Source organism: Tachysurus vachellii, chromosome 3, assembly GCF_030014155.1.
Source record: "Tachysurus vachellii isolate PV-2020 chromosome 3, HZAU_Pvac_v1, whole genome shotgun sequence".
Lineage (NCBI taxonomy): Eukaryota > Metazoa > Chordata > Actinopteri > Siluriformes > Bagridae > Tachysurus > Tachysurus vachellii.
This window is the reverse complement of record NC_083462.1, coordinates 14426418-14448695: the sequence shown is the minus strand read 5'-3', so window position 1 is coordinate 14448695 and position 22278 is coordinate 14426418. Positions and strand designations below refer to the sequence as shown.

Below are 22278 nucleotides of genomic sequence, written 5' to 3'. Positions count from 1 at the left end.
CCAGTCCAAGCTGGAAATTATTTACATTTACATTATTTCCTGTTCAGTGTCACCCAAATGAGGATGAGGTTCACTTCTCGGTCTGGTTCCTCTCAAGGTTTCTTTCTCATATAATCTCATTCAGCTAGCTTAATGTGATATCACAGTGATAATTAGCTATACTCTGACAGATGCTCTGACGGAGGACGGCGCATGCGCGATGGAGGGAGGCGAGAAGACGCTTGTCGCTATGGAAACGTGATGCTGCGGGGATGTCGCACAGAGGCGGGGAAGGACGTGGGAGAAGAAGAAGAAGAAAAACGACGCCGGCATCCCACTAACCCACATTCCCCTGCAGTCCGAAGGACAGGAGGTTGTAAAAGGACGTGCAGATTTCAGTTAAACCCTTAAGGACACAAAAAAATGGTAACAACTGGCGTGTATTTGTGATCGTGCTTTAAAATGACAGGTGACTTTAATATCCGTGTAATGAAACTGCATCATACTTGCATATGGTGGCAGACATAAGCGAAGGTCTGAATGTGTTTTACTGTAATGCTGTACGTGTCCATCCGGACCTTATAGCACCGGTAACGGGGTGGATACCGTTCCATCATGGCGCACAAATACCAGGTGAAGGTAAGCGCAGTGCTCACTGATTCAGGGACCGGTAGCTTTTCAGCTCTGTTTGAATTAAACTACACCATTCTTAAAGCATTATAGTACTCGTGTGTAGATGAATCATGGAAAGGAAAGAAGGATGTTTTTTATTGGCTTGTGGAATGAGTGGTGTGGTGTGTGCGCGTGTGCGCGTGTGTGTGAGGGATGGAGGTGACGCAGAATGACATTGGCGAATGACAGTGAGACACAACTGTGACTGAATCCCATAGAGTCCCACTGGAAATGTGAATTCTGTTTATTTAATAAGCAGCGTCACTATGTCACTATTAGTAATATAAATAATAGAAATAGCAGTAGTACTATTGAGCACTTGGGCCGTGTCATTGGGGGGAGAGAGAGAGAGAGAGAGAGAGAGAGAGAGAGAGAGAGAGAGAGAGAGAGAGAGACAGAGAGAGAGAGAGAGAGATAGAGAGAGAGAGAGAGAGAGAGAGAGAGAGAGAGAGAGAGAGAGAGAGAGAGAGAGAGAGAGAGAGAGAGAGAGAGAGAGAGAGAGAGAGAGAGAGAGAGACAGCGACAGATAGAGAGAGAGAGAGAGAGACTGCTCCCTTCAGGATAGAAATGCTTCATCAAGGATAATGATCAGATATTGATTTGATAAATTCCTTTAGGACTGCAGTTTGTAAAGGTTGCATTCAAAAGTGATTAGAAACTGCTAACATGACCGAAATGCAACAACCACCACAGACACAGACACAGAAACAAAAACAGACACAGCAAGAATAAAAACACATACACACTTTATCAGTTTGTCTTTAAATGGTCTGTTTTCTTTGTTGCCTTTTTTAAACAAGACATTTCTTCAATTTGTGAGGTGAGGTGTAATATATACAATTCAACTCAATTCAGGTTTATTTCTATTGCACTCTTAACAATGGGTATCATTACAGAAATATATACATTAATTATATACATTTTAAATGTATAAGTATTTCTGTATAATTACCTGTATCCTGATCAAGCAAGCCAAAGCGGAACGATATTAGAGGAAACACTGAGAGAGGAACCAGACTCAGCTGGGGGTGACGCTGGATAGTGAGATGCATATATATAAATAACTGTGTGCTATATGGTTCAAAAATTTAACCAGGAAATTCATTCTGCTTTTAACATGAACTGATTTTACATGAACAGTAACCAATTAACACTGTTAACCAATATAATGACAATTTACATTTTTAAAAACTCTCCCTTGTATGACCTTAAGCCCTGTTGCTAATCTCAGGGTTGATGCCTTCAGTTAAATGCAATTAAATTAAATAATTTTAACGTCTCAAAGGAGCTTTATGGATATTAAAATCCAGAATAAAAAATGACATAATTTAAATTTTAAAGTTATGTTTATCCCTAAAGAGCAAGCCATAAATCATGTCCTGTGTATAGCCTATAGTTTATTGCCTTGTTACATTCAGTTGAACTTATAGATATAGCACTCAAGCACTGTCCTAATTTTAAACATATTGATCTAGGAATGACTTTTTTTCTGCCATTCTGCAGTAACCAGTTCAGTGCATTCGCACTTACGAGTCTTAACAAGTCTCCCATTTCTCTGACCAACTTCCATTATATGCATATGTTCTTTTATGTAATCTGTCACTCTTTGGAAAATTGGTAGCATAAACAGATTACAAGCTGATCATTAAACTACATCTAAGTACAATCTGTTAAATAAACATAAGGAATGTGTGTAAATTATAGAATCTCTTCTGGCAACTTGGCTCATGTGAGAAACCATCAAGTCATCAAATGTGTTTGTGTATGAGGTTGAAACACATGCACAGCTTGTCAGTTTTTAGCTGGAGCTGGACAACTGTGTCATTATCATAAATTCATAAGATCAACAGGGAATTAAAAGCTCCACTGTGCTTTCCCACTCACTTGTATGGTTGCCTGAACCTTAAAAGTGATATCTAATGTAATGTAAGAGCACATAGCTATACACATTTAGTGCTCAGGCGTCTAGGTCAGATTATAGGAGCAAACCCCCGATTATAAACAAAACAACACCACAAAAACCCACAAATAGTATGCCTCATAATCAGATCGGATCAGATCGGATCAAATCAGATTAGATTAGATGCAGTTTTAGTGTCTTTGAGATTGTCATTGAAATTTGACAAACTTTTATTTTGATGCCCTGTGCAGTGTTCAGGCAAGCTTTCTAAAGAGTGTCTATTCATACCTGTCAGATCGTTATCGATCAGAATGACGTATTATAAATTAATTACATCCCTAATTCTAAGGTGAACAAACGAGTTTATGATTATAATCTTCTTCTATCAAAAAAAAACAAAAAACATAATGTACCAGATTGTGAGTCAGCAGGTCGAGGTTTCTGCTCTGACACGTGATCACGTACAAAAGATTACATCGTGTTAAATGATGATTTTAATGTAGCTACACTCTACATGAAATCTTCTGTTTTTCATTTTTATTTTCTGGTTGTTAAATCCATAACTATGAGTAAATGAAATAACAGTTCATTTGTGATTGGTGAATTTGTCCACTCCATAAGAGTGATGTAAAAGTCAGCCGACAAAAGCATGTTTTATTCCTTAAGATGTTTTTGTGGTAATGAAAACATCAATGTCATAAATTACTGCACATATAAGCCACAAGCTGCAAGTTGTGAAGTTCAAGCTGTTAACAAAAATTGCTAGTAGAATTGCTAGCTAGACAATATGGGCAGAGTAAAGGTCATGTAAATTACATTTAAATGTCTGGCATATTTATTCTTTCAGTAATAGATTATATAGAGCTATTCTTGTGTTTGTCCCAAATCCTCGCCGGTTTTGTGAGGAGCTAGCTAATTGTCCCAACATTCATTTAAGATGCTAATCTTATACAGTATGAAGGATCGGGAAGATAAAGGTATAGATATTTAGTAAAACTGTTCCTTTATGAGCTGTAAGTAAAATATGCAGGTATCTCACTGTGACAGATATTTGGGATTCAGGTTTATAGGAGCAAAATTCATGAGAAAGAGTCTTAAAATGGATGTTAAATGTCTACACACCCCCATTAAAAATGGCCATCAGCTGTTTCTCTAGGACTTTCTTTACATCTCTGTGGTTTGGTTTCATTGATTTCATTGGTCGCCATGAACAAATAGAGAAAATGGAGCACCACAGTGACATCACCAAGGCCGTCCAAAATGCATTAAAGGACAAGAGAAATACTTACCAGGGATGCTGCCAAAAGTCCTACATCAACATTAATGGAGCTACAAGAAAATGTGACTAATTGTCTAGGCTGTAAGATAAAATGTTGTAGAAGTTATAATATACAGTAGCAGTTGTAAAAGTTATAATAATTCCTAAAAGTCTGTTTGTTATAAAAGGAAATAAATAATGCAGCATGATGCTGGCAGCATTGTTATCTTCAGTTCAGGGGCAGTGGTGCTCAAGGGGTGCTTAGGGGAAGTCATGGCCTTATGGTTATAGAGTTTGACTCCTAACCCTAAGGTTGTGTGTTCGAGTCTCAGGCTGGCAATACCACGACTGAGGTGCCCCTGAGCAAGGCACCAAACCCCCCAACTGCTCCCCAGGTGCCACAGCATAAATGGCTGCCCACTGCTCCGGGTGTGTGTTCACGGTGTGTGTGTGCACTTTGGATGGGTTAAATGCAGAGAACAAATTCTGAGTATGGGTCACCGTACTTAGCTGTATGTCACGTCACTAAAAGTGGGTCTAAAGTCTCTGGGTTGTTGATCACTAAAAGTCTCTGGGTTGTTGATCAGATCAAGCCCGTAACCCTCTGTACTCCTGGGGTGCTTCATCATAGCTTCCCGTGCGCTCTGACCCTAAAGCCCAAAACTTATGTGAAGAAAATATTCTGCTGTTCTCTAATGTATGTGTGGCACCAATAACGGCACGGTTTCATTATTTTTTGTAGGGGTGTGTAGACCTTTAATGTGATGGGGAACTTCTTTATTTAGTGTTCTTAGTGCTAACATGAAGGTTTTGAATGCCATTATCTAAATTATTACCTCAAACATACATGAATTCTGATATATCAATTAACAGTCCTGAAAAATTTAGTGGCATCTTGTGACCTTAACTAACTTCATAAAAATTTGGTCTATTTTCTCCCAGAATGGACAGTATCTGTCAGTCCAATGTAGCACCTTTAGAGAACGTGATGAGTTTCCAGTGTAGGAGACCAGCCCTGAGCTCAGCACTCAGAGCTCGCTGAGCTGATGAATTCCAGTCATCTGTATGGGCACTGTGTGCTACTCTTACCACATGTAACAGAACTGATTGCTGTTGGCTTCACACGGTCATCACGCTTGTCAGGATTGCAGAATGAAAGCAGAAAGTTTCAAATGAATGACTACACATTGCTGAAGGACAGGAAGGCATGCAGTGCTCTGAGCACTAAATGACACTACATCATTTTTAAACTGCAGTTTTTAATGCATAAGACATTTCAGTCCATATTGTTTTTACATGTTTATATTTTATATTTTATTGCCAAAAAGTCTAAATACTCTCTCTCTCTCTCTCTCTCTCTCTCTCTCTCTCTCTCTCTCTCTCTCTCTCTCTCTCTCTCTCCTGCCTCCAGTCTAACATGAAGAGCATGGAGCGGGAACTCCAGTGCCCAGTGTGTAAGGACATTGTGAAGCAGCCGGTGGTTCTGCCTTGCCAGCACAGCGTCTGTTTGCTGTGTGCATCCGAGGTGCTGGTCCAGAGCGGATATCCTCAGCCTGAGCTGCCCCCGGAGCCCCATTCTCCTGCTTCCACACCAAACACACGCTCACCACGCCAGGCCCACCGGTTTGTAGATCGCCCGTTGCGTCCCGGTAAGGGTGTGTGTGTGTTTATGTAGTAGGGCTGAAATAATTAGACTGTGAAAGAGGTGGTTAAGTGTTTAAGGCCTTGGGCTACTGATTGGGAAGGTTGTAAGTTCCATTCTCAATAATTTTTTAGAATTGTACCATCATCAGGGAATAACTACTGTATGAGGGTTAAAAAATAACGATAGAAGATATCCATTAGATGAGGAGAAGTAAAAGAACAGAGGAACAAATGAATAACCTGCTGCTTACTGTGTTCATTCAAAGGTTTTGGGACATATCCAGGGCGCAGGCGTAAGGAGGGCTTGACCCAGATCATGCTCTTCCCTTGTGTGCCCTGTGGTCGAGATGTGGAACTGGGAGAGAGAGGACTGGTGGACTGTTTGAGGAACCTCACACTGGAGCGCATAGTGGAAAGGTAATGGCCTTGGTTTCCTTCCTGGTTTTACAATAACACATATGCTCAGAGCAGTGGGGCACGGCATGATGAAAGATTGATCACTTTCTTTTGTTTCAATAAGAGAACATTTGTTAAATAACATTGTAAAATGTCTTATTTCATAATACCAGGTGTGAAGATACCATTGTGTTAGAATGATTTGATTAGGAAATATCAGACACTAGCTGTTAGATACACTTAATGTTCTGTACTGGGTGTTTTTTCTGTAGTTTATTCTTCCTTTATTAGAGGAATATGAGCTTGTGTTGTACTTTTTGTTCAGTCTGACTGTGACTGAGTGTTTGGTGGCTGGTGTGTTGGGTGTCTCTCAGGTACAGGCACACAGTAAGTCTGGGTAGTGTGGCTGTGATGTGTCAGTTCTGTAAGACTCCTCAGACTTTGGAGGCCACTAAAGGCTGTGCTGACTGCAGGGCGAATTTCTGTAATGAGTGCTTTAAGCTCTACCACCCATGGGGTACTCCACGTGCTCAGCATGAACATGTACAGCCCACGCTCAACTTCAGACCCAAGGTGAGCATTCATCACACTCCAGAAGGATTAAATAAATCTGAATATGTTACCCGTCAGTAGTAGTTTTATGGTTTGGATCATTCATAAATATTTCCTTTTGTATAGTAGCTGTATCCCACTCTGCTTCACAGGTAACTGTACTGTACTACAGCAAATTCTATGTCAACTAATCTACTGTAAGACTGAAACAACAAAATGCTGATAAAAAAATCTCACCAAATCTAATAAACCTTCTAATCCAGCTATTCCACATTCTCCAAACTCTAAACCTTTATATATTCATGCATCTTAAGTAACCTCTTCATTGTGATCAGGGTCATGGTGGATCAGGAGCCTATCCTGGGATCACTGGGCATGATGTGAGAATACACCTGGTATACAGCCAAGGCTCCATGCCCACAGACCATCACAGTCATTCACACATAGGGATTAACGGTTTCTGGGAGGTGGGAAGAAACCCAGGGAACCTCACAGAAATTTCACACAGACAACTCGAACTCAAATCACTGACCTACAGGGTCATGACAAATCATTTTATTTCAAATGAGCAAATGAGTGGAATATGTGGAAAAAAAAGAATTTCACTCTGAAGTATATGTGACAAATGAAGGCTTGTGTATTCATTCTCTCTCTCTCTCTCTCTCTCTCTCTCTCTCTCTCAAGGTGTTGACATGTACAGAGCATGACCAGGAAAAGTTACAGTTCTACTGTAAAACATGTCAGAGGCTCCTCTGCTCCCTCTGTAAGCTGCGTCGTGCTCATGCAGGCCATAAAATTGCCCCTGTCAGCCAGGCATACCAGGCACTCAAGGTATTGTGTTTTAATGAACCCCTGGGCATATAGATGGATGATTAGCGTAATGAATGATGTCACATAACCACAGATACAGTATGCAACAAATTTAGTTGTGATCACCACAGCAGTGCAGTTATACAGTGCAATAATAATACTGGCCAATAGTATATAGACACCTGACCTTTACACTCATATAAGGTTATTCCCCAAACTGATGCTACAAAGTCTGAAGCACATAATTGTACATAATGTCTCTGTATGCTGTTACTTAACATTTTTCCTTTACTGGAACTAAGAGGCTCAAACATTGTTCCAGCATAATTGGTTTGCCACGGTGTGGTTTGGAGTGTCCTGACCTCAACCCCACTGTGCACCACTGGGATGCACTGGGACACTGATTGTGAAGCAGACCTTACTGCCCAACAACAATGCCTGACCCCCACATCCTCAATCTAAAATCTAATGGAAATCCTTCCACCTTTTATGGATCCTACTTCACATTAATGTTCATGATTCGGAATAGGATTTTCAACAAGAAAATATGTGCATGCTGGTCACGTGTCCACATACTTTTGGTCATATAGTGTATGTTTATTAGTGAAGGGCAAATTATTTCTTTCAAGCTGATAACTCTTACTATGAGTAGTGCATGTTGTATTTGATTAGGATGTTGCAGTCTCACCCCTGTTTCATGCCCTCATTTCAGGGAACCACAAGTAACTGGTGTAGTCATTTTGTTAGTACTATTTGACATGCACTTTATTCCATTCCTTCATCACTGGATAGTTTTTTTTTTAGCGTGGTCATGAGTTTTTCCATTATTGATTTGTTAAATTTGTTACTGAACTATTTGTGTTTTCTTGTAGGAAAAAATCAGCAAGGAGTTAAACTACATTCTGTCCAATCAGGCTATGGTACTGACTCAAATCACACAGCTGGAGAATGCCATCACCCAGACTGAGGTAATGCTCCCTGTAGTATTAACAAACACCAGAGTCTTGTTCTCTGTGTTCTACCCAGCTGTTTACTGCTTTAAGAATGTTAGGCATGTCGGCCAGCTATTTACAAAAATCTAAGAAATGTTTGGATCAAAATAAAAAAAATGTAGGAAAAGAGTATGTGCTGATAAATCTGAATCTGTGTTTGTCTTTATGTGTGTAGGTGAACAGTGTTGCAGCCCGGGAACAGCTCTCTCAGTGTGTGAGGGAGATGATAGCTCTGCTTTCGGAGCGGCAAGTCATCCTGGCTCAGGCCCTGGAAAACTCGCGCCAGAGGCGGAGCGAGGCTTTAGCCAGTCAGGTAGCAGAGAGGCGCAGCTTACTGGAACATGCTGGCCTAATGGCATTTACCCAGGAGCTGCTGAAAGAGACAGATCCAGCCTGCTTCGTACATGCAGCCAGGCATACATATAACAGGTAGAATGAACAAACACACTCACATATTATTTTAAATATAAAATCGATGGCGTGAATATGGCTGACAAATCAAATCAAATCAAATAAAATTTTATTTGTCACATACATATACATACAGAGTACGACATGCAGTGAAATGCTTTTTGCATCTGTCCGGTATTCAAGCATAAGGAATGCAATCTGGGATAAAAAAAAAAAAAATAACCACAAGGAGGTAGATAAATAAAAAAGTATAAACTATATAAAAAGAAACTATATAAAATATGAAAATATAAGTGAAAAATAATGCATGTAAATATACATAAATGCGTATGGTTTTTAATGATTGTCCTTAAAGTGTCCATGTGTAGTATGGTGTGTATAAAGTGTATAAAGTGGTACTGTGTTGTGGAAGTCCAGAGTTAAAGTGACAGTCCAGAGTTAAATTGTCAGTTCAAAAAAGGTGTGCAGAAAAACAGTGAAGGGGAGAGGTCCAGTACTAGAGCCAGATCTAGATCCAGATCCTGGGTGTTTCCTGGTTTAAACTTTGAATGGCCTGCAGGAAGAAGCTTCTCCTCATTCTCTCTGTGTTTGCTTTCAAGGAGCAAGTCTGCCACATGCTGGTGTGAAAGGGTGGCTAGCATTCACACTGAATCAGAAAGCTGATGAATTTTGCAACCTGGAGTATTGTTCAAGAATTAGAAGAGTCCTATCATTTGAGACAGCAGGGAGGATGTGTTGGATTGCCTGCACCTAGGAGGAGCGACACAGGCGCTACTCATTCAAGTGTGGGCATAGCCTTATGCCAGAGTTTGCGTGTATTCTTCTTAAAAAACACACATGGTCCTGAAGACAAAAACAACAGGACTTTAAAATTTGGTTGTTTGCCATTAAGTGGTAAACCTTGAAAAGAATCTGTGATCTGAGACATTGGAAAAATGAAAATAAGTATTTTACAGGTTCTCAGGTGTAAACCAGTTTTGTGGACTCTACCAGAAGTATCAAAGGCAGGGTCTTCTTGAAACTGTTTAGAATCTCACCGATAGGAAAATTGGACCAAACCTTCTATAATTCATTTAAGCAAGAAAATATTTTGAATAGAGCCTCAGGAAATGGTTTGAGGAACATGAATAAGGACTGGTCTATGGGATGTGCTAGACAAATATGTTTGCTCCATGAAGGCCACAACTCGCAACTTAAAAGCTGCCAGATTGTCAGGATTTAAAGGATCTGTCCGATACCACAGAACACCTTTAGAGGTCTGATGGAGTCAATGCCTTGTTTAATCAAAGCTGTTTTAGTGAGAGAAAAAGGATCTTCACTATATTTGGCAGTTGTTTGGATGTTATGGCTGATTAAAGGATAATTATGCTCTCCCTGTGTGTCTCTCTGTCTCTTGCAGGCTGGCCCAGTCAATTCATTCACTGCAGAGTTTCTCTCTCTCTGCTGATCCTTCATTTCGACACTTTCAACTGGACATCTCCAGAGAGCTTAAACTTCTTACTGACCTAAACTTTATTCAAGGTGAGAATCAAACCAGATGTACACAAAATAAACACACCTTTAGAACAGTAATAGCAAGACCTGCAAAATCACCTCACCAGACTTCATGACCTATTTTCTGGGAGAAAGACTGTGACTCCCTAGATTACTTTTTGTACCATCTCTGAGAGGTGTCTCAGGTCTAAATTTGACAGAGAAGCCTTTTACACAGTTTTGTTGACCTATGTTAAATATGTGCCCTTTTTTTTATTTTGGTTAAAGCTGTGAGACTGAACCCAAACTAAACCTTGTTCATTTCATCAGCTCCTTTAGCCCCCGTGATTGACACCCAGCACACTCTGGCCTACGATCAGCTTTTCCTGTGCTGGCGACTGCCGCAGGAGTCCTCCCCGTCCTGGCATTTCTCTGTGGAGTACCGTCGCCGGGGTGTGGTGCCAGGGGGTGGGACAAGAGCTGGCCTCCGTGGGGGTTTGGCTGGAGCCCGCTGGGGCTGGCAGAGATTAGACGAGGTCACTGGATCCAGCGCAGTTATCACCAGCTTGGAGATGGACAGCGTGTACGTGCTCAGAGTGAGGGGCTGCAATAAAGCCGGCTTTGGAGAATACAGTGAAGAAGTGTACTTACACACTCCCCCAGCTCCAGGTAAACACACAGCATGTTCTCAGCAGGAAGAAACACATGCAGCTGCAGTCTTGAGAGCTACTTGAGTGACTGAGTGAGTGCTTGCGTGAGTACATGCGTGAGTGAGTGCATGAGTGAGTGCGTGAGTGAGTGAATGTGTCTTTGAGTGAGTGAATGTGTGTGTGTGAGCGAGTGAATGTGAGCGAGTGAATGTGAGTGAGTGTGTGAGTGAGTGAATGTGTGTGAGTGAGTGAATATGTCTGTGAGTGAGTGAATGTGAGTGAGTGAATGAGTGAATGTGTGTGAGTGAGTGAGTGAATGTGAGTGTGTGAGTGAGTGAATGTGAGTGAGTGTGTGAGTGAATGTGAGTGAGTGAGTGAGTGAATGTGAGTGTGTGAGTGAGTGAATGTGAGTGAGTGTGTGAGTGAATGTGAGTGAGTGAATGTGAGTGTGTGAGTGAGTGAATGTGAGTGAGTGTGTGAGTGAATGTGAGTGAGTGTGTGAGTGAGTGAATGTGAGTGTGTGAGTGAGTGAATGTGAGTGAGTGAGTGAGTGAATGTGAGTGAGTGAATGTGAGTGTGTGAGTGAGTGAATGTGAGTGAGTGTGTGAGTGAATGTGAGTGAGTGAGTGAGTGAGTGAATGTGAGTGTGTGAGTGAGTGAATGTGAGTGAGTGAGTGAGTGAGTGAGTGAATGTGAGTGTGTGAGTGAGTGAATGTGAGTGAGTGTGTGAGTGAATGTGAGTGAGTGAGTGAGTGAGTGAATGTGAGTGTGTGAGTGAGTGAATGTGAGTGAGTGAGTGAGTGAGTGAATGAATGTGAGTGTGTGAGTGAGTGAATGTGAGTGTGTGAGTGAGTGAATGTGAGTGAGTGTGTGAGTGAATGTGAGTGAGTGAGTGAGTGAGTGAATGTGAGTGTGTGAGTGAGTGAATGTGAGTGAGTGTGTGAGTGAATGTGAGTGAGTGAGTGAGTGAGTGAGTGAGTGAATGTGAGTGTGTGAGTGAGTGAATGTGAGTGAGTGAGTGAGTGAATGTGAGTGAGTGTGTGAGTGAATGTGAGTGTGTGAGTGAGTGAATGCGAGTGAGAGTGTGAGAGTGTGAGTGAATGTGAGTGAGTGAGTGTGTGAGTGAATGTGAGTGAGTGAGTGAGTGAGTGAATGTGAGTGTGTGAGTGAGTGTGTGAGTGAGTGAATGTGAGTGAGTGAGTGAATGTGAGTGAGTGAGTGAATGTGAGTGTGTGAGTGAGTGAATGTGTGTGAGTGTGTGAGTGAGTGATTGTGTGTGAGTGAATGAATGTGAGTGTGTGAGTGAGTGAATGTGTGTGAGTGAGTGTGTGAGTGTGAGTGAGTGAATGTGTGTGAGTGAATGAATGTGAGTGTGTGAGTGAGTGAATGTGTGTGAGTGAGTGTGTGTGTGTGAGTGAGTGAATGTGTGTGAGTGAGTGTGTGTGAGTGTGTGAGTGAGTGATTGTGTGTGAGTGAATGAATGTGAGTGTGAGTGAGTGAATGTGTGTGAGTGAGTGTGTGTGTGTGAGTGAGTGAATGTGTGTGAGTGAGTGTGTGAGTGTGTGAGTGAGTGATTGTGTGTGAGTGAATGAATGTGAGTGTGTGAGTGAGTGAATGTGTGTGAGTGAGTGTGTGAGTGTGTGAGTGAGTGATTGTGTGTGAGTGAATGAATGTGAGTGTGTGAGTGAGTGAATGTGAGTGTGTGAGTGAGTGAATGTGACTGTGTGAGTGAATGTGAGTGTGTGAGTGTGTGTGAGTGTGTGAGTGAGTGATTGTGTGTGAGTGAATGAATGAGCTGTGTTTTGAAGATATTTATATCTATGAGACTAACACTTACATTTAAACCTAGTAATTTCACAATTGACTATAGACTGAAAAATACTTTCAAATTAAAGCTGACGTCATTCAGCATTTTAGCCCAGTTTCCAAATTGTCTCATTTCATGCATAATTAATTTTGCACTGAACCTTTGATCATTACTAAGCTGGTCTACATGTTTAAGTTACCATTTCTTTTTTCTTTTTAGAATGATTTGTACATGATGAAGTAAAGAGCCGTACACTGATCCCCAGTGTGGTTAGTGCTCTGTTTGATCAGTGCTTACTCATAAAGTGATTCTCACTAACTCATCTTTTCTCTCTTCTTTTTGCCCAACACCTCTCCTCTGTCTACATTTTATCCACTGTACTCCTGTATGCACCTTCATCCTTTATTTTTCTTACTCCTTATCTATCATCTTTCATTTTCTCTGTCAGCTTTTTATGCTTGCTTTTTTATTCTCTTACTGTGTATGAGTTGTATCCACCAAGCTGACTTTCTTCCTCAGATCCTTGTCATTGTGATGTATTTTGCTATAAGATAATATTTGTCCTATACAATAATCTGGTACACTGAATACCAGTGAATTTGGTAACTGCCTGTCGTGTGGAAGCCCACAGATACCAAAAGTAAGCATGAAGCTATCTGGACAAATATTCATAATAAACTAGTAAAATGAGCATGACCTAATGAATGCAGACTAATGCATATTGTATATTTCTTGTGAACTGAAATCTCCCAGGATCTTACTTACTTCTTAATCTGTTAAAAACAAACAAAAAAAATCTTCCCTGTTGATTTTTACAGAATATTTGCAGTCTGTTTGTGTAAATCCCATCTGTTCCTCCTTTATTGTCTCTGGCTGTTTTCCTGATAGCTGCCCTTCTGCCTTGCCTTTTGTCTTTTCTACCAGTAAATCAATCAATACTGTCTTTCTTCCAATCCCTCCCTCAATTCCACTACTTTCTTTGTCTCTGTTCTCTTTTCTCCTCCTTTTCACCTCTTTGCTGATCACTTTTTCTACTGCAATTTATTCCCACTTGCATCTCCTCTCCTCTTCCTCTCCTCTTCCACTCCCTCTCCTCTTCCTCTCCTCTCCTCTCCTCTCCTCTCCTCTTCCTCTCCTCTCCTCTCCTCTTCCTCTCCTCTCCTCTTCCTCTCCTCTCCTCTCCTCTACTCTCCTCTTCCTCTCCTCTTCCCCTTCCTCTCCTCTCCTCTCTTCCTTTACTTCTCCATCAGTACTAAATTTCTATTTGGACTCACGTTGGGGTCTACATGCTGATAGACTAGTGGTGAGTAAAGAGCAGCGCTGTGCCCGCAGTGTGCCAGGCCTCTCTCTTCTGCAGGCAGCTGACCGAGCCCTAACTTCCTGTCATCTGACCGCTGACCTGCTGGTGGGTGACGTGGCTGTCACCCAGGGTCGTCACTACTGGGCATGCTCAGTGGAGCCTGGATCATACTTAGTTAAGGCAAGTTCAGCTTCAAACTTGAACATAGTGTCTAACAAACATGAGAGACTCTAAACATGATTATGGATGTTGATATTACAGCTTCCTCCAAAAGTGTTGGTACAGCAATCGACATGTGTTAAACTTGACACCTTTAGAGTTACACCATCCAATGTTCATGTGAGCAAAAGTATTAGAACAGATGGTATTAAAGTAAATAACACTGTTTTTTTGTTTCAGGGGTGGGGGGCTCTCCCTTCAGTCTCCTCTTCAAGTTAAAATTTTGCCACATGCACAACTTTACACACATGACATGTAGCATTGTAAACAGTTAGAATGAAAATATAGTAAGAATAGAACTACAATAATATTACAATAGAAATTTACTGTACAGATGTGTTGTCCTGGTTGAGCACCGGTATGGCCTGTGGGAAAAAGGACATCCTCTGAAGTGTTTCTCTGAGAGTCCACTGTTTGGATAGATAAGGTTGTTCACTATCTTCCTGGCCTTGGTTCAGCACCACTTGCTGTAGACAGGCTGCAGGTCAGGGAGCTGATTGGTATCTGAAACTGTCAACTGGGCTGAGGTTTGGTTTTTAAGGGTTGGTTGTAGCTCCTCTTCTGCTTTGCATTGAACTCCACAATCAACTCCTTTATCTTGCTGGCACCATTTGGCCTTATGGATCTTCTCATCTGTGAACCAGCTGGCTTGACAATGGTGGTAGAGTTTGTAGTGGACACACATTTGTAGATGTACAGTAAAAACAGCAGAAGCTCAGGACACAACCCTGGGGGACTCCATTGCTGAGGTTGAGGGAGGGAGAGATGTGGCTGTCCACTGTACTGTTTATGGTCTGTCATTCAGGAAGTTGGAGCTCCACTGAGACAGGGCTGGACTAAGTCTCATGACCTCCAACTTGCTGAACTACAGTCAACAAACAGCAATTTTACATCATTTCCCTACCTGCTGTTCAGATAAATCTGTGATATGTGTGTAGTAGGTGTGTGATGCTATCCTCAGTAGTGCGATTGGAATTCAGGGTGTCATTAAGTGAAGAGGTGATGAAGTCTCTGACCAAACTTTCACTACCTTACTACTGAGGTCAAGGCTACTGGGAGACAGGGCTGAGACGGATGACGAATGGGGTTTTTTGCTCTAGCATTTAGCAATGATAGCTGCAGGCTGGAAGCAAGTGCAAAAGGTGTTTAGCTCATTTGCCAGAGAATCATCTTTATTCACTATTCTGGAGGGTGGTGTTTTATAGTCTTATATCATTTTCTGATCTTGGACTGGAATGAGCTCAAAAGCATACGAGAGCAGGGTCTATCCTCATCTGTGAAGTGAGAAGTGGTAGCTCAGTGTTTAAGGTGTTGGACCCCTGATTGGAAAGTTGTAAATTTGAATTCTGGGACTACCAAGCTGCCACTGCTCTGCCTTGAGCAAGGCCCTTAACCCTCAGTTGTATAAATGAGATAAATGAAGTCACTCTGGTGTTTGCCAAATGCCATAAATCTAAATGTAGTCTTGTATAATCAGACCTTCACACTGGCACCAGAAGGTCTGGGCTCCATTAGCAGCTTTTATTTGCCAAGGATTGCCTAAGAGGGCGTCTGACTGACAGGCAGAGCAACCAATCACAGTTTGTTTTGTTCAGCATTATGTTTAAGGACATGAGACTGTAAAGTAAATATCTCTGTAAGAACATAGCAGCCTACAACCGTAAATTCATTTAAGAAAGTCATGCAAATGAATGAGTCTATACCATGAACTTCACCATTATACCATGATCATTTGTTAAATCTAGCATTTGGCAGATCCTTATAAACACTCATTGTTATCATGCTCACTCTCTGCCAGGCAGAGATCCACTCTGTAGGATCTGTGAGTCTAGGTTCCTCATATGATCTGGTTCATGAGCAGATCCTTCATCTGCTCTTGAATCAGAACATTAGTTCATCTTGGTTCCAGAACAGTTGTTGCTCTATATCTCTGTAATTCTCTGTAATGTGTTATGGCCTCTATATATCTGCTCTTAAAGACATCTTCAAACGGAGGATTGTGATATCTTCACTCCTGCCATGTGGAGGTTGTTGGTGATGTCACCGACTGCTTTTGGGTTTATCTTCATAGATCATACAATGTATTTCATCAGCTGCTGTTGTTTTCCTCAGCTGACCTGTTCTATCTGTTTCTATCTGTTAGTTCTTCTTTTCTCAGCTTCAAAATGGCTTTATTCCATATGCAGCTGTCTGTTCTTCATGATTTATTCTTTTAGTCTTCGCAGTTGAATCCCAGGACTTAATCCAAGATTGGATTTTTCAGAGCTGTTAATTGTTCAAATATTCTTAATCATGGCAGAAGCAGCTTTTATTGGCCAAGGACCAATAACTGTCTGACTGAAATGTAAAATGTAAAGCCAATATCTCTATAAAAACAGGCCAGCATGCAACCACAGCCCATTTTTTAAAGAAATTAATAAGCAAAAAGATATAAAAATAAGAACTCCACATAGTTTGGAAAATTTTCAGAGCTGTTAATTGTTCCAATCAATCTTTTCTTCATTTACAAATGGGTTCAAACTAATTAGTTAAATGGTGCCATTCAGGAAAATGATGATATCCTGACATCTGAAGCTGAAATCATCTCGTATACATCTTTTGAGCTCAAGCCCAAGGTCAGCTGAACCGACCTTGCCATTCCAATTTCTGAGGGGACTTTATATGTATTATCTTATGCCTGACCTTTTCTCTGATGCTTTTTCATCGTTTGTATGCTGAAGGTTGGTGTTGGTCTGGAGTCAAAGCTTCAGGAATGGTTCCATCTGCCACAAGACATGGCCAGCCCACGGTGAGAACCTAAGGATTCAGATTTTGAAATTGTGCCTAAAGGCCTCAATACTTCTGCAATGAAGCTCATTTCTGCTTATTATGGATAAATATAGTGCAATCAGTGACCTTTAAGCCCTTACAGTGAGACTGGGGGATTGCATTTCATCCAGTCTTAAAGCAAACCCTTAAAAGTAGAGAAGTGGTTACTTCTGTTGGAAAGACACACCGCGACCCCTCTCACATTGGTTATCAAGTTTTCCAAAGTAAGATTAGCAGTATATTTTTTAATCAGACTACTAGTCTGCCATTGCGTTGATGCAGTGCTGTAATGAGCACAACACCATCTGAATTGTGTCAGAGTGCAGTGAGAGTAAGAGTGAGAGTGAGGGTCAGTCTCCAGAAGGGAGTCTGACTCATATATAAATCAATCAACTATTGTTTGTTTTGTTCAGCATGATGTTCAAGGGCATGAAAATGTCCTCCTGCAACAGGCAGGCGTGTAACCGCAGATTGTTTACATAAGAAATAAGTCTATACCATGAACTTCACGTCATTTGTAAAATCCAGCGTTCCGCTGATCCTCAAAAGCAATTTATGTCACAGTTATAAACATGAGGGAAGCAGAGCGTCATGATGGCTCTGTTTCCATTTTCTGGAAATCCTGTAGAATCCGACCAATCAGATGATGACTGTCAAACTTGTGAAGAATATGTCAAATGGTTCTCACTTTCATAATAAACCCCACCTACATGTTGCTACATCATTTCAGATGCTCTGAACATTTAACTCTTTCTGTGCAGGTATGACCCAGACAGTGGCCATGACAGTGGGGCAGAAGATTCTTCAGACTCTCTGCCCCCTTTCACTTTCCTCACAATGGGCATGGGTAAGATCTACCTACCCGCCTCTGCTAATGCCCACCATGGGACTGTCAATCACAGGGACATCTCCAATGGCAACAGCCCGTCCTCGCCGGCTGGCGTCACTTATCCACTCCCTCCCAGGCTGGGGGTGTGTCTGGATGTCGAGAAGAGCCGTGTCACCTTTTATGATGCTCATTCTCTCCGCCCACTCTGGGAGGGTCCAGTTGACTGCTCTGCTCCCGTCTGTCCCGCCTTTTGCTTCATTGGAGGAGGGGCTCTGCAGCTACAGGAGCTGGTGGTGAATCGCAACGCGGACCAGACACCCGTCAGAAGAGTCACCATCCAATCCCGGGTCACTAAAATGAGTTGAGGTAGTTAACTGGGTGACATCTCAGTAACTCCAGGCTATCTTAATAATGTTGTTTTTATATTTCATATTTACAAATGAATCATTTTTAATTGCACTGAATATGCAATTCAGATCAACTTTATTATTATTATTATTATTATTATTATTATTATTATTTGCTAGTTTTACACTATTTTTGATAGGGCTTTATTGCTTTACACAGCTTGTGAATTAATGTAAAAAAAAAAATCATGAAATGACTCTTGTGGCCTATAACTTCTTTATCTGTATGTAACTATAGCTGTAAATAGAATTTCTTTCCTCTACTCTTTAGTACACCTCAAGGGTTTTGATAATAATTTCTCTCTGGTGTAATCAAAAATGATTTCTAGCTTTAATCTTGTTACACAACTCACATACCGGGCCTGAGTGTTAGATGTACATCCATCATTCCAGTGACTCGAAAAACCAAAGTCAGTTTTGTTCTCTTCATTTTCAATTCCGTTGCCAGCTGATCTTTGGTGTTGTCTACAGAACCAGCAGAGTTGATGCGTATCTACTATCAGAATGTACAGATTACATACGGCTAATACACTGAATGAGATATTTAGGTACATAGAAGAAGAACATAGGCTGTAAATATAAACCAGCTACATAAAACTTGTTACTGTCAAAGTTCATTGAGATGCTTAGTTTAATTTGCTGTGTAGAAAGACCTTTATTTCTTTTCAGTGACAAGAATGGAGTAGTAGCATTCTGGTTACAGAGTTAATGCTGAACATTCTATTGCTTTACTAAAGAAATATGTAAGAGACATATGTATGAGAGTATAATGTGAGTATGCTACCTCATCCTCATTATGTAGATGAGGAAAGGTGTGTGTGTGTGTGTGTGTGTGTGTGTGTGTGTGTGTGTGTGTGTGTGTGTGCATATAACCTCATACTTTTATGCAATTTCTAGCTTGTAGATCATATTTTTAACAGAAAGACAGTGGGCTTGATTTTGCTGTACTCTTTAAGCTGTGCTTCTTTCAAATGTTGTATACTTTTAAGAATAAAAGGATGTAGACGCCTGCTGGCGGAATATTAATCAGATTCCAAGGATGAAATGTCAAAAATGTGAAATAAAGAATAAGTCTGTAACATTCGAGTCCTTGTGTTTAGCGCCGCAGACATCAGGCTTTCATCAGAACAGCATATGAAAGGCACTGTGTGCACTACAGTGTTCTGAACACCAGGGGGCAGCAGTATTCTAGACGCTATTCTAATATACAGTATATTCTCAGCCTAAAATCTGAGCCAAGTCAAAAAAAGTGGATTCTACTGGTGTACACTAGATCTTCTGGTGTACACTGGATGTACTGGTGTACCCTGGATGTGCTGGTGTACCCTGGATCTACTGGTGTACACTGGATCTACTGGTGTACACTGGATCTACTGGTGTACCCTGGATCTACTGGTGTACACTGGATCTACTGGTGTACCCTGGATTCATGGGAAAGTTAAAGTACAGCCTTCTTCAATTTAATATTTTTATTGATCAGGTTTAAATAACAATTATGTGGTCCTCAAGATCATCTATAAACAATGAAACAGCCTCAGGTGAAAAAAAACAAGAGCCATCAAAAACCAGGTGGGAGAAAAAAATAAGAAATAAGTAAACCGTTCCTGCTTTCACAATCATTAGGACAGGAATTAACATCCAGGTGATAACTAATGAAAAACACAAAATTAATGAATCACCAAGAAGGTGTGTGTCTCCATCATGCCAAGAAGAAAGGACAGTAAGCATAACCTCATTACATGTGAAGGCCTTTGCAAAATGTTCTGAAATTAACCATTTTACAGTCCGACTATTCATTCATTCATTCATTCATTCATCTTCTACCGCTTATCCGAACTACCTCGGGTCACGGGGAGCCTGTGCCTATCTCAGGCGTCATTGGGCATCAAGGCAGGATACACCCTGGACGGAGTGCCAACCCATCGCAGGGCACACACACACTCTCATTCACTCACGCAATCACACACTAGGGACAATTTTCCAGAGATGCCAATCAACCTACCATGCATGTCTTTGGACCGGGGGAGGAAACCGGAGTACCCGGAGGAAACCCCCGAGGCACGGGGAGAACATGCAAACTCCACACACACAAGGTGGAGGCGGGAATCGAACCCCGACCCTGGAGGTGTGAGGCGAACGTGCTAACCACTAAGCCACCGTGCCCCCCGTCCGACTATTTATTTATTTAATTAATTTCTTGTACCCTGAAGTCATTTGTTTGATTATAGAAGTTAGTGCAGGCTAAAGCCATAGACTTGAAGGAGGGTGTACTTTCTTTTAACCATGACAGTTGCTCATGTTTAGCATCCACCACATAAATTTGTAAAAATAAAACATAGCTTTACGGATTTCCATGGGATCGGTTTAATCAGTCCCAGTCCAAATGTGGCTAGAGTTTTGAGAGTAAGGATTCCCTATGCATTTTTTTTTTTTTTTGCTGCTTTTGGAAAATGCATATGTGAACACCAGCATGTGTCTTTAATTGCTGCCATCTTGCGTGGTATGTTTCAGTTTAAGCAGACCTTAAGAAAAAATAAAAAGGAACGAGTACCCCAGTGCATTTTCCCCTAGGAATAATTGCTGAATTTATAAGTATTTGGAATCGAGACTGAAGTTAAGACTAGACGTGCAGCACGGCCCTCACGTCGGAATCTGGTGAATCGGGTTTGTGGTGGATTCATCATACCACCTCCAAAAAAAAAGCTTTTGCAGATGTTTGCTCTCTCTCTCTCTCTCTCTCTCTCTCTCTCTCTCTCTCTCTCTCTCTCTCTATTTCATTCTTAACTCTCCAGCAATCACCCTGCCTTTTGACCTACATATGCAATGGCTGCAGTCATGTCCTTCACTCCAGATCCATCTGTTTCCTCAAGACTTCTCCTTCACCTGGCTCACATCATTCCATCTCCTGCTCAGACCGATTCCATCTCCCATTTTCTGTCACCTGTATTGGCTCTCCTTCTCTCATCCAATAACCTCTCCCTCTCTCTCTCTCTCTCTCTCTCTCTCTCTCTCTCTCGCTTTCTGTAAAAATCTGTAACAGATTGCATTCAGGCAGACTGAAGGTATGTAGCCACAACACCACATGTATTGCTAGCCTCTAATCTCTGCAGGAAGCCTTAGCCACATTCAGCGGGAGAGAAAATGGCAAACTGCAGCAGCTTTTCCTCTGTTTAACCTGCTGCAGTGATCATTTGATAAGTCCGGCCCTTTTCTTGAAAGCCCACTCTGTGAGTCTGTGAATATTTTGCTGGGGACGTGTGATCCATTTCTTACAGGATTAAAGATGTTTTTTCATTCATCATCTCTTTTATATATATTTAATAAATGAATTTAAAAATTTATATTTAAAAATAAGTTTCTGAGTTAATGATTTCTCGTACCTGTCATTGATGATGAAATGCTTAGTAACAATTCACCACAAAGCCTTTTTATAATTGATGAAATCTCATCTAACTTAGACATTTCTATCCCAAATAACTAAATCTTCTAAAATGTTCTTTTGTCAGTAGTGATAAAGGAACTTTTTATGCTACATCCGTTCCCTCTCACGTTGGTGAATCCAGGTCACTGTGTGACGAGTAAAAGGATAAAAGTTTCCTGGACTGTACAAGTTCCAAAGCACCATATTTCATAATATCATAAAGTTACAAACATTAATATTTCATGAGATAAGGTTTAAAATACTGATTTCATGGAATGCCAAAGAACTGTTCATTCTGGAGTAATAAATATTCATTAGTATCTTCAATTTTGTTAAAACTGAATTTCAGTCAATATAGTTGTTTATATCATACAGTACCATTTAATATAAATTTTGGTAGCGATCTGTAATCCTCAAAGTGAGTGAATCCCTTAATCTAAGCTTGATTGGTTTCCGCCCACACAATGACAGGGGAATAGCAGGGATTTTCATCATATTAATTAAAGCACTGGCTGAAACTGCTGTCATGATCATTTCTCCCTGTTTATTATGGGTTTAACAATAGGAACACCTGGAAAAATGATGCTTATAGATCAAATATTATCACTCGTCCTTTTACCTAATAGTCACAAAATGTCTACTGAGTAGCTGTGAAAAATAATCCATTAGTTGACCTGTTTGGGGAAGAAGAAGCCTTCATTCTGCTCTTCCCCTGAAACAGATTGATGCTAATACTGTCCCATATGGACT

General features: G+C 41.0%; 1 protein-coding gene across 6 annotated transcripts; it reads left to right on the top strand.

Moving 5' to 3' along the window:
* The first annotated feature begins 285 nt into the window (after positions 1 to 285).
* trim46b (tripartite motif containing 46b) lies at positions 286 to 19056 on the top strand. 6 transcript variants are annotated; one of them, XM_060865875.1, is made up of 12 exons: positions 286 to 405; positions 5221 to 5458; positions 5720 to 5870; positions 6224 to 6422; positions 7086 to 7232; positions 8084 to 8179; positions 8379 to 8632; positions 10014 to 10135; positions 10418 to 10756; positions 13795 to 14024; positions 16784 to 16851; positions 17633 to 19056. In XM_060865875.1, the coding sequence occupies exons 1-12, from the start codon at positions 403 to 405 to the stop codon at positions 18063 to 18065; spliced, it is 2280 nt and encodes a 759-aa protein (XP_060721858.1). In that variant the 5' UTR covers positions 286 to 402; the 3' UTR covers positions 18066 to 19056. The 6 variants fall into 6 exon arrangements, with proteins under 6 accessions (XP_060721858.1, XP_060721857.1, XP_060721862.1 ...); XM_060865874.1 differs by having other exon boundaries at positions 286 to 618; XM_060865879.1 differs by lacking the exons at positions 16784 to 16851; positions 17633 to 19056 and adding an exon at positions 12764 to 12813 and having other exon boundaries at positions 286 to 618; positions 13795 to 13836.
* Positions 19057 to 22278: the final 3222 nt, after the last annotated feature.